We start from the raw sequence: 12,379 nt of genomic DNA, 5'->3' as shown, positions 1-12,379 counted from the left end.
CTTAAAGACACATAAAATGGTTCGGAAAGTATTACAATCCAGTCGTTAATGTAATTTGTAGATTTAGGTATCGTTTTCAGGTAATGGAACAAATCAGTCATGTAAAGTTAATGGAAATTTGTAAGGTTTACTTAGATATTTGCTTATTGTTTTCTAGAATTATCATTATCCATATTTACTCTTGAGGAACCCTGCAATCCCAAGACTGCTTAGATCAATGATTTTTCTTTCGCACCACTGTCCAAGTTTTAATGCAGCCCCCCTTCTATTTTCCCTAATCCTTAAAGTCTGTGATCTTTCAAGATACATGTTCATTGCATTTCTTGGCAATACTACAGTGCCCCATTGGTTTAGTGGCTTGTATTTGTTCCTCATTGAAATGACTGAACATCGTAAGACAACAGGTGGCAAGGGATTCTGGATGGGAGGTGGCCCAATAAGGAAAAGATTTATGCTACAAATTTGAGATTGAGTCTGCTCTCAGTCTTGTTTAGAATAAGTTCAAGAGCAACCGCAATACTTGACTGATGATGTTTGATTTGTTAGACAGTGTTCAGTTTTTTGCCAGCGTCACAGACTAGGTTAAAATAGCTCTCGAACTTATGTTAGGGTAGCAAAGTTCAGGATAAGTAGTGGCCAGAAACACCTTTTTGAAAAATTCACTGATGGAAAAATAAAGAGGAAAAAAGAAAAATAAATGTAACATGATGTAGATTGTTACATGTTTTTTTATGATTGTCATTTTAATTATCAATACTGTTTACCTCATTTTTTTGCACAAGGAGCCACTGAAGACACCCTTCTTGGTGAGGTGACGACTCACAGTTCAGTTGCGGAGTCCTTTTTTATACATAATTCTGCATTAAGAAAGTATTGCAATGTTTTATCCTGGCATTTAACATAGATGTTATTGTTGTATTTTATACTGATGTCAATATTCTTTCCAGTTTAACCCAGAGCTGATATTTATATCATGTGGATTTGATGCTGCTGTTGGGTGCCCAGAGGTTAGGTTAATACAGTACTGTTTCTTTGAGATGGTAGACAGCCTATCCAATTTCTTCCTCACGAAATAAAAGTTCCATATTTCTGTGGGATTTGTACAGTTGGCAAGGGTTTCATATACTGGTGTCGTGTAACTATCATTGAAATGGGATGTTCATTTAAAATAATTTAGTTTATATAAGTCGTTTGAGATGTTTGAGTGAAACGTGCTATAAACATTTAAAAAACCGACCCGTGAAACCTTATGTCAACTGACATCTTCGTTGGTAATTGGGAATTACAATGGAATCTTTATTTCGAATCAGAAGACAGATGATAGGTTGTCTGCAGCATGTCTGACCCTGGAAATTGTTTGCGTAAAGTTCACAAGTAAATAATTCAGTTTCATTATCTCGATAACTAGTCGTAGTGAAGGCACCGACCACAGTACTTCTTTCAGATCCTTTACGAAACAGTTTCCAGCAGATTGTACGTTAGTTTGACCCTTAGGAATATTATTGATGTGAAATGCGTATTTCCTTCTAGTTTGCTCCAGAATTGGTTTTGGTGTCAGCTGGGTTTGATTCTACTGTGGGTGATGAGAAGGCAAGTTGTACTTTTGCTTTGATAGATTCAGCATTGATTTGTGTTTTGTGGTGGAAGATAAATAGCTTTTCTGTTTCGTTGTAAAGTAATGCATGTACAGCAAAGGTAGCACTTTACCCAGACATATAACTTTTTGAAAAGTAGTAATGCTGGTTGTGGGCTTATTTGTTATCGAGTTTTTACTTTTAAATGTTGGAGAAAATGCTTTAGAAAGTTATAGTAATATTTGTGGTGTAGCAGTGTGAACTGTATTCCTGTTGAGAGTAGAAAATAATGCACGAATGACACTTTAATGTGCATGGCTTTGATAAACCTATTCTGTATTGTTATGTACCTAGTAAAAGCATGTCTGTAATTACGAGTTATACTTTACTACATTGTGAAAGAGCAATGCTGCATTTGACATAATATTGAAATAAGACGGAAGACTTATTAATAGCTGTTCCACTTATCATCTAGAAGGTAACATCTATTAGTGTCATCTTTAGAAACAGTGGCATTCTAAAATTGATTTTTCTCAACAGGGAGAGATGGAGGTCACTCCAGCGTTTTATGCTCACCTGACATCTAGTCTTATGGCTTTAGCTCAGGGTAAAGTGGCTGTGGTCCTTGAGGTAAGCTGGATTAGTTTAAAAATTCTTTCAAGACTATTTTTATATGATTGCTGGTATTAGTGGTTTTGGTAGATTCCTGACCACTGGACTGTGAAAGTCTTTTTGAGGATTTTGTGCATTTGGAACCTCGAAAGTTTAAGCAAAGATGGAATGCGTTACGCACTACCCAAAAGAAATTCTGGCATTTAATAGTTTGCTTACATTTTTATCTCTTTCATAAGTTGTTAGTTTATTTTTTCTTTTCTAATACCTGCTTTCTTCTTCTTGTATTTCATATGACCTTCTGTTACTTCTTTCAAATGAGCACCATACTCTTTGGAAGCTCGAATTTCAAGTCTGTTGCCCCTGTAGGTGTGTTCCGTATGAATAGGGCTCCTCTTCTGAGTAGTAATAATAATTAATAAGTTCCAGGAGTAGTGTTTTTAAATGGCTATGACATAATTTTACAGGTTAAACCGTAAACCTAGAAAATATAACAGGGTGGAAGAGTCAGCCAGGGATCCAATTTAGCATGGTCACTCAAGTTCTTTAATTGCGTTTGAAGCGCCGTTGTAAAGTAGTTTAGCAAAATCACTGCATCTCATATCTAGAATCAAAGTGTATATCTGGAGTGAAAATTGGAGCCAGGGAAAGTTAAAGTTGGATATCTGTAGGTGAAATGGGACCCAGGGGAATCAAAAGAATTAGGGTAATAGCTTATCGATACAGGATATAGAAAATGTCCTCTGTAGGGGAGGTTAATGCCGACAGTGTACCTCATGCAGTACACTGTAGGCATTACTTAAAGTTCTTTGCAGCAGCCCTTTGGCCTCTCCGTAGCTGCAACCCCTTTCATTCCTTTTCCTAGCAATTGTTTCTCATTGTTAATGCAAGGTTTTCCTCCTGTTACACTTTTCAAACCTTTTCCCCTTCAACACTGAATGACCTTGTAGGTCCCAACGCTTGTCCTTTGACCTAAATTTTATATCCCATTCCTGTGAGAAAATCAGTGATGGAAAATAAATTGAATGAGTTACCGAAGGAACGGAGTGTAATATCGAAGATTACGACATTCTCGTTTCAGGGCGGCTACTGCCTAGAATCAACTGCGGAAGGGGCTTCCAAAACGCTCAGTGCCCTGTTGTATGACCCTTGCCCTATGCTCATGGATTCCCTTGGGAGGCCAAGTCAGAGGTAAGTCAGTGGTGTAGCAATGCAACACTAAACTACTACAATTCTCCTTGTACTTTTGATAGTTTATTGAAATATTATTCATTTATTTGTGAAGTTGTTCATTTATCTTTGTTTTCTAATGACTGATATCTTTCTGCGTTTCCTGTTATCTTCTGTGATTTCTTTCGGGTGAACGCTGTATTCTTTGGAAGCTTGAATTTCAAGTCAGTGGCCCCTGCAGGCCTGTTCCTATTCATGTAGGGTTCATTTACTGAATCCTAATAATAATAATAATAACAATAATAATAATTAAGCAAAAGCTTTTCATTCATTGTACAGTTTTTTTTTCAGATTTTATGTTAAAATTTGTGAATTATTCTGTAGTATTTTCATTATCATATTTTAAACTGTCACATTGAACGCCCACATCTCTTCATGAAATCCATTTCTTGGTTTTACATTAAAACACTGAATGGTCTTCATGACCCCAGTGCCTGGATTTTTTGGCTCTAAGTTCTGTTCATTTCTACCTTCCATCGAGTCCTTTTGCAGGTTTGCAACCTCAGAAAAATTAAAGCCAGAGATATTGTGTGGAATGTGGATATGTGTGTACAGCTCTAATACCTGTATATGAAATGCAATAGGTACAAAGTGGATGTTGAGATATATGTTTCATTACAAGTTCTCTGATGGCAAAAATCATAATTGCATTATGGAAAGAGACCAGTTTGTGACAGGTGACCAAGAACTAACTGTACAAAATTCTGTGTGTGTACTCTTGGCCATAAAAAACTTTTTTCAGGCTGTAATGAAAATGTTTAAAGTGACATTTGTCATTACAGTACTGTATCTTATCATGATACTCTATGTTTGACATTTTAACTCACATGCATTGTTATCACTTGCAGCATACAGGAATCCATACTCAACTTGATTTACGCACAACGACCCTATTGGAAATGCTTCCAGTACCAGGGTTCTTTTTCGGTGAGCGAGGAGGTCGCCGTTCCGAAGCACGTGCCATCTGTCACCTACCTTGGAAAGGAAACCGTTTCAGTCACGTATCCAACGAGAAGTGCTTATCCTTACCATTCCTCTATCAAGCTCGAGGAGATTGCGTTGCGGCTGAAGGCGCTTAAAGAAAAGGGTAAGCAATAACAATCCCAATGTGATCTTGATTCACAAAACTTGCTTGTCTAGAGTAAGATCCTGATATGTAAAAACAGTTGGAGGGAAGGAGACTTAATAACAAACAAAAATCAGAATAGAAAACCAGTGAAGCAGATGGGTATGGCGTACGAGTCGTAGAAGCCGAAGCAAAGAGTACCTCTGTGAAATTTTAATTTGCAGTTTTGAACTATGTGAATACAGTCGTCGTCGAGTTGGTTTTGGAATATCGAAAGTACTGAAATTACTTCATTATTGAAGGCATATCTAGATTACTGGAATGCTTTATGTTATAGAATTGCCCTATATATTGTAATGTTCATATCTTCTGTTCAGCTATGGAAAAGGACCTACCGGTAATTGTAGGGGAGTTGAGGAGACAGTGGTTAAAATGTGTGCTATTTTGTTTAAATAATTTCATGCGAGCAGATGTTTTGTACTGAAATGACTTTTCCTGTTTTTTTCTTTTGGTAGAGAATATTCCACACTTGCCAGGCCAGAAACTTTGCCTCGTCTACGATGAAGAAATGAGCAAGCACAAGAATACATCGGAGAAGTAAGTGTGTTACGTATTCTTATTTTGGTTTTAAATTTAAGGGTGTGCCCCGTAAACCCCAATAAATTTCCTTCATTATCAAATATTTAATGTGATATTTATAGTGTGTGTGTGTCATTGTAAAGAGCAAGCAAACAGTGTAAGTTGAGAAGCATTTTCCAAAATATATGAAGCTAATGCTATTGATTTTGGACGATCATCTTAAATTATGTAAATTGTTACATGTGTTATAAGACTTTGCCCTTGTTATACCAAGGCGTTGTTGACCAACTGGTGCTGAGTAGTTGAGAGGTTTTTGTTGGCTTAATGTGAAACAATGCATAAGAGTAACAGTACTAATAACAGTGTATTTCAGAATGCTTTCTTATGTTAGTTACAATGGAGACTTCAAATAACTTGTGTTAAAAAATTTTAAGTGCAGTGTGTTGATGGATTAATTTTAGATAATCTGTATTCCTCTAGACATCTTTATCACCCCACAGGGAGCATCCGGAGAGACCAGAGAGAACGGAAAGAATCTGGAGGTTCCTGAGTGAATTTGGCGTGACTGAGAGATCGCTTATTTTGGAGGTCCGTATTCACTCATGTACTTGCTTGCTCAGTTGCTTTTTAGGCCTAATGACGCTACCACCACTCACATCAGACTCTTAAGATCTGTTGGAAGTTCAGCTGTGTATGATTTTTAGCTCACCAGGACAGATGTGGAGAGAGATTTTGTGTAATTTGTCTCTCTTGTCCTTGAGATCTATGAGCAGCAGATTAAGTTTTTCAAGAATGTTAAACTACTACCATGTCCTAAGTCGTGGTCCTCGTATTTTCATAATGTTGTTGTCGAATTTGCCCATTTCTGCGTGTCTTTGCTTAGATCTGACGTAGAATTTGTTAATTGTGAGACGTCATTATACAGTAATACAGTACTCTATTCTCTTCCTTTTTAGCTAGTCTTGTCCTGGCTTACAAATTTTGGTTTGCTTTCATAACATTATCTTTAGTTATTATATCTTTGAAGAAGAATGTAAATAGAATGATCATCATGTTATTTTTATCCCTTAGTTATAAGAAGTTTTGGTAGCTTAACATTTTAGTTTTACTGGTATTTATTTAAAAGTAACAGTGAATAATGAAGTCACGATATAACTGTTCCATGTTAATGCTTTATAATCTTGTTACTTCAGTCTCGAAGAGCCACCAGGGAAGAGATAGAAGCTGTGCACACCAAAGATCACGTAGACCTCATGTTCAGTCTGAACACTCTTTCGAACGAGAACATTAGGAACTTGCAAGAGACGTACAAGTCGGTATATCTTCATCCTTCAAGTAATGATGCAGCCTTGTTATCTTCAGGCAGTTTACTGCAGGTATGTTCGAAGTAGTTTCTAATGATCTGCTTCCATTAAGTGATCCCAAGTGTTGTGTATTTTTATGGTTGATTATCAAGTGTCTGTCAAATAGAGGTTTCTTCAATTTTTGGATGTGCTTCTTCACAAGTACATTATTGTTATTAACTGGTTTAGAGAGACCACGTTTCAAGAATCTCAGTGGGGATCTTCTGAAGGGTATATCTTTAGTGAGAGGTTTAAATTGAATCAAGGCAGAGCTTGGTTGGGAGAGACTTAATGATGAAAGTAATGTGGCCGGTGAGTCAAAGAGGGTTTGTAGATGATAGTCTATGTAACCAACTTTGTCTGCTAAGATGGTCTCTATATGGTCGCACAAGTTTTTGTTTATTGTTAATTTGTTTGTTGGGGTCCGTTAGTCAGTTGCTGGAATTGACCCAGTCAAAGATTTCTTCCTCTGTATGAAATCCTAAATAGCTTCCATTATCTACATTTTTTATTCTAGTCATTGTGATAAATTTTTTCCCTTTTGAATAAGTCTCCGTAAAGGAGTTTCAAGATGTTTATAATTAGTATACATTCACTTCGGCTCTCTAAGGTTGTGGATAGTGTTTGTAGTGGAGAAAGCCAGTCAGGCATTGGGGTTATTCGCCCCCCTGGTCACCATGCTGAGATGGACCACCCCCATGGATTCTGCCTCTATAACAACGTTGCCGTTGCAACTAAATATGCTGCTCAAAAGTATGGATATCAAAGGTTAGTGTTTGTATGTCATCTTTTTTATGTATTTTAATAATTTATATACATTATATCTCTATTAATTTATCTTTCCTTTCGTAATAACTATATTTCTTATTACCTTCTGTTACTTCTTTCAAATGAACACCATATTCATTGGAAGCTTGAATTTCAAGTCAAAGGTCCCTGTGGGCTTGTTCCATATGAATAGGGTTCATCTTCTAAATAATAATAATAATAATAATAATAATACACAGACCATGCTTTGTGGTTCAGCCTAATAGGATTTTCAATTTTGTTACGTTGCAAAGGTATCCCCTTCCGTTCAGTCTTACGGTACTACATTTTTTATTTGACAGAATCATGGTTCTTGATTGGGACGTTCATCACGGCAATGGAATTCAGCATGCCTTTGAAACGGACCCTTCTGTGCTGTACGTGTCCATACACCGCTACGATGACGGCCTCTTCTTCCCGTCTTCGGAGGACGCAAATTACGACCGAGTGGGTGTAGGGAAAGGGGAAGGCTTCAACGTCAATATTCCCTGGAATAAGGTATACGTTTACTCAGTTGTTTTACAGGCTTTATTTTGGCATTGCACCAGACCACTGACGTTTGCTGCAAGGTTGATTAATGCTTGAGATTTTTACAAGATTTTTAATTCTATTTTCAGTATGGAAGAAAAGATATTTAACATTTTGATATGAGCAAGGTTTTGCATTAGGTAACTTGCCCCAGGTGAAAGCTATGGTCTGAGAGCATTTAGGTTAAACTGTTCTATGCCAGGATAGAACAAAAGTTCTTGGGTAGCCAAGTCAAGAAAATTTTTTTTATGTTCAGTAGATTACATGAGATGTTGAACTCTGACCAGGTTAGGCTATGATGTTCAGCAGTGGTATTCTTTATCAACTCAAGATTTCTTCCACTGCATTGGGTTTCTATGAATGTGGCCTCATTGCAAGAAGAGGAGCATTTATACATAAGTTCTCAGTATCTGTTTCTGTAAATCAGTTTTGTATACCTCTTGATGTAATTGCATCTGTCAGAAATAAATTTAGCTGCATGTCTGCAGAGTAATAATTTATTCTTGCTTTTCAGAGTGGCATGGGAGATGCTGAATACATGTCTGCGATGCTTCAGGTTGTGATGCCCATCGCGTACCAGTTTGACCCGCAGCTCATTATAGTGTCGGCAGGATTTGATGCCGCAAGAGGGGATCCCCTTGGAGGTAACGTCTGTTGTACTTCTTTTTCCTGCTTATGGAACTTCTTTGGACATTTTTCAGAGGCTCTTGATTTGTAGATGCAGTCACAGATAAAGTGTGACGAAATCATGAGTTGAAGACAGTCAGGTCATTCATAAGGAATCGTGTTGAGCATTTCAACATTGCAAAGCAATACCGTAATGTTTTCATTCATCAGGTTGTCGGGTTACGCCCGAGTGCTATGGCCACATGACGCATCTGCTGACCTCTCTAGCTGGCGGCCGCATCGTCCTGGCCTTGGAAGGTGGTTACAATCTAAACGTCATCAGTTACTGTATGACCATGTGCGCGAAAGCTCTTCTCGGAGACCCGATGCCGGCTTTGGACAAAGCTCTTGTGCCAAATAAGAGGGCGGTGGAGACCATCAGCAGCGTCATCCAGGTGCACTCGAAGTATTGGTCTTCCTTGTGTTTTCAGGTGTGTATTTGGATTGTATATTGTGAAGGATATTTGATTAGAAGGCATTATTAATATTATTATTATTAAGAAGATGAACCCTATTCATATAGAACAAGCCCACTGGGAAATAAAGAAAGAAGAGATCAGTTATTTGAAAAGACAAAAGAGATGAACAAATCAATAAATAAATAGATAAAAACGTAAGTTAAATTATTAAAGTACAAGGAGAATGTCTTTTATATTGTCAGTTTAAATTCTGTTACTTTCTCTCTCTCTCCTTCTAAGATCATTTTTGTATCATTTAACAGGTTGCCTTGCCAGTAGAAGACGTATTATCTCAGGGATTTGGTGGGATGCCCCAAGCTGTCGAATCTGGAATGTCGGGCTCAGAGGTCTCCTCGTGCAATCCGTCGCCCGTATCCACACCGTCAGTCTCTCCAATATATGTATCTGCTCCTTCCTCCCCGGATAAAATTTGGAAAGAAAAACAGTTGGTCAACAGCTTTAAAGAAAGATCATCTATGTCTTGTGAAGCAGAATTTTGCTCAGATCGCATAACCTCACCCACCGAAGAACCTCAGGAACCGTTGCAAAGCAGTGGGTGTTCGGACAGTCTAGGCAGCTCTCTGTCTGTTTACACCACGCCAGTTCCCACACCAGAGAAGATTTCACCAGTGAAAACAAAGACCTTGTCACCTAAGGACTGTGATACGTCTGGTAAGCTGCAGACTCCTGTCATGAAAGGCAAAACTAAAAAGGGGAATTCTTCTACGCCAAACCGCCTTCAGAAGCCGAGAAAAAAGCAGAGTGATGTGTTAATGGTTGCAGCTTCAAGCATTGCCCGTGAGAAGAAGTACACTTCTGTTGTGTTTAGTGAAAGTTGTGGAGAAGGTTGTAAAAGTGAGACACTCGAAAATATCAGGACTCATTTACAGGAATTGAAGCTTCTTGAAACTTGCAAAATTATGCCTTCTAAGGAAGCGAGGAAAGAGGAATTTTCTTTCCTTTTCAATGATGGCATTGGTGGAGAACACGTGTCTGAAGAAGAAAAGGACCTTTTATTGACAGCTGTTGGAAATGCTGTCGATTTGATGTCTGAGATAGTCTTTTGTAGGTGCCAGAACGGCATTGTCCTTGTGCCATGTGGGAATGCTGGTACGGGAAACTTTAGTTTATGTGATATTGCTTCTTTTAGTGCAAAACATACCATTGATACCTTGAATGTCCAGCGTGTGATGATCGTAGACTTAGACTGTAGTACAAATCGAGATTGCCATGCTTTTTGTGGTGACAGGAGAATCCTGACTTTTTGCCTTAGGTTACACGGTAATCGACAGTGTCAGAGTAGCGGAAAGGAGAGTACAAAGGGCTGTGAATCTTGTGATCGTAACATTAAAGTCAACTTGGGCTGCAAGAATTTCCACATGGAAAATTATTATACTCTATTCCATCAGCTCATTTTGCCAGTTGCTTATGAATTCGCTCCTGAAGTCATCGTCTTCGCCAGTAACTACGAAGCGGCAGCTCATTGCGCAAATGTCTTTCCAGTAGTTTATGCTCATTTGGTAGGGCAGCTGATGGCTTTAGCAAGTGGTCGGATTTTAGTGTTAAGTGGGACTGGGCAGCGTGAAGCAGTAACCAAGGAATGCATTTCTGCTGTCTTTTCCGCTCTCCAAGACATCCCTTGTAGCTCCACCCCAAAGGTAATGGAAAGTGCGTCGCCGTTTGCCAAAGCAGAAGTTCTGGAGGTCTTGAATGCCAAAAGGAATGACTGGAAGACATTGCAGTCCCATGCCCAGACTTCATGTGCCTTGTCTTACAGTCGGAAACCAGATGATTCTACTCAAGAGTGTTGTGGACAGGACCCTGTCAGTGACTTCAAGAGATATGGTAAGTATGCATGATAGAAAATTTGTAGGTTACTTTTTTGTGGTTACTGTTACTTACACTGCTGCCCTCAGACCTCATCTTGACCCCCTGCTGCATGCAGCAATCCCCACTGTGTCAGTATTTCGTGGTACTATTTCGGTTCATTTGTGGATCTTCAATACCTTGTGCATGTGTATTCACCTGGTTATGTCTTGTCATCTCACTCCTATTTTTATAATGTGAGTTGGTAAATTTATATTTGTTTCCTGATAAAAACTAAACAATTTCTGGATCAAAGCCTGCTTCTCAGTATCCACATAGGGGACATATTTCCTACTACATACCTTGTGAGGTACAGTAATCTGTAGACAACTGTATTATTGTTAAAGTACAGGTTAATGAGATCACAAAGTTACATTGTCAGACCCTTGTGGAAATTGGAGCCATGTTAAATTGAAGAAGTTGGACAGGTACATGGGTAGAGAGGAATAAATGAAAAGTTCACCTGAGGCCTGTAAAGGACTGTTAGTACAGTGCTGTTTTCTATACATGTTTTAATTATGCAACAAGTAAATATTAATAAGCACATGCTAATATTTATTCCACCAGCTAAGAGTTATGCGGATGAGGCTGCGCGTCCTTTGTGCCTTGTGTATGACGAGTCCATGTTGGAACACTTCAGTTACGACGACAGGACGCATCCGGAATGTCCAGACCGGATCAGGTGCATATATCAGCGCTTGGAGGAGTTCAGGATTGTTGAACGCTGCCTGCGTGTCAAGGTGAATAGTGCCTAGATTTTGACCATATATGCATCAAACTCATTTTGTTTTAATGCTTCCAGTTTAGCTGTACTCAATTCCTATCTGATGTGGGTCCCTGTGTATTCAATTCAACTATGAATGTCTATTGCTACATTCAAAGATTCGTGCTTCCTGCCATTGAGGTTCAAGGTCCAATGCGGAGAAATACCTCATTTTAGAAATGCAATTTTGGTACTTAGTGTATACACCCATGAGGTCATAATATTTTTTGTCCAGTAAAACTGAAATTACTGTGCTACTAAGACATGCATGTTTACAGTAGTCAATTATAAAATATTTCTTTCCTTGTAGGCAAGGCCAGCATTAGTGAGAGAACTGGAGGAATTGCATAGCCCAAAGCACCTGCGTCTGATGTCCAGTTTAGTGTCGAAGAAGCCAAGCGATCTTCAAGTTTTGCAGGAAAATTACGAGTCGGTTTTCTTTCATCGACAGTCACACAATGCTGCTTTGATGGCAGCTGGTTCTGTTAATGCTGTTAGTAATATTTTTATGTTTTGGTATAATTCATTTCAATTCCTGTGAAACTTGTGGCCTGGTATGTTATGTTCTGAAACTGATATATAGTATTTTCATTATTGTTAGTTACATGGAATCCCCATGTCACATTCACATGATGTACATTTTCCTACATCAAGCCTAAAGTACTCTTAACTTCAGCCTAAAGTCCTCTTAATTTCATTTCCCCTCAGTTTTTTTAAATGCTTGCTTTTGTCAGCTTGAATGAGATAGAAAGGAAATCTTTGCAGATATTCTCACCCCTCCTGGAGGGATTCAAACCCACACAAGTCAGGTATTGAGCAGTATAGTGACCTCATTCTAACCTGGCTTGCACAGGTATGAATCCCACTTGGAAAGATAAGAGCATCTG

The 12,379-nt window shown here is 38.5% G+C and overlaps 1 protein-coding gene across 1 annotated transcript in view; it reads left to right on the top strand.

Moving 5' to 3' along the window:
• HDAC6 (histone deacetylase 6) overlaps positions 1–12,379 on the top strand; it is a 37,819-nt gene that overhangs the window by 9,466 nt on the left and 15,974 nt on the right. Inside the window, exons 9-22 of the mRNA XM_067133769.1 lie at positions 948–1,007; positions 2,115–2,204; positions 3,268–3,377; positions 4,265–4,503; positions 4,998–5,079; positions 5,562–5,649; positions 6,255–6,437; positions 7,015–7,172; positions 7,514–7,709; positions 8,254–8,383; positions 8,577–8,836; positions 9,127–10,708; positions 11,297–11,469; positions 11,803–11,985. Of these exons, the coding sequence (XP_066989870.1) occupies positions 948–1,007; positions 2,115–2,204; positions 3,268–3,377; positions 4,265–4,503; positions 4,998–5,079; positions 5,562–5,649; positions 6,255–6,437; positions 7,015–7,172; positions 7,514–7,709; positions 8,254–8,383; positions 8,577–8,836; positions 9,127–10,708; positions 11,297–11,469; positions 11,803–11,985 (3,534 nt within the window). The remainder of the gene's footprint in view (positions 1–947; positions 1,008–2,114; positions 2,205–3,267; positions 3,378–4,264; positions 4,504–4,997; positions 5,080–5,561; positions 5,650–6,254; positions 6,438–7,014; positions 7,173–7,513; positions 7,710–8,253; positions 8,384–8,576; positions 8,837–9,126; positions 10,709–11,296; positions 11,470–11,802; positions 11,986–12,379) is intronic.

The sequence above is a fragment of the Macrobrachium rosenbergii genome, chromosome 34, assembly GCF_040412425.1.
Source record: "Macrobrachium rosenbergii isolate ZJJX-2024 chromosome 34, ASM4041242v1, whole genome shotgun sequence".
NCBI classification, from domain to species: Eukaryota; Metazoa; Arthropoda; class Malacostraca; order Decapoda; family Palaemonidae; genus Macrobrachium; species Macrobrachium rosenbergii.
Note: the sequence above shows the minus strand (reverse complement) of the source record. Positions and strands in the feature narration are given on the sequence as shown.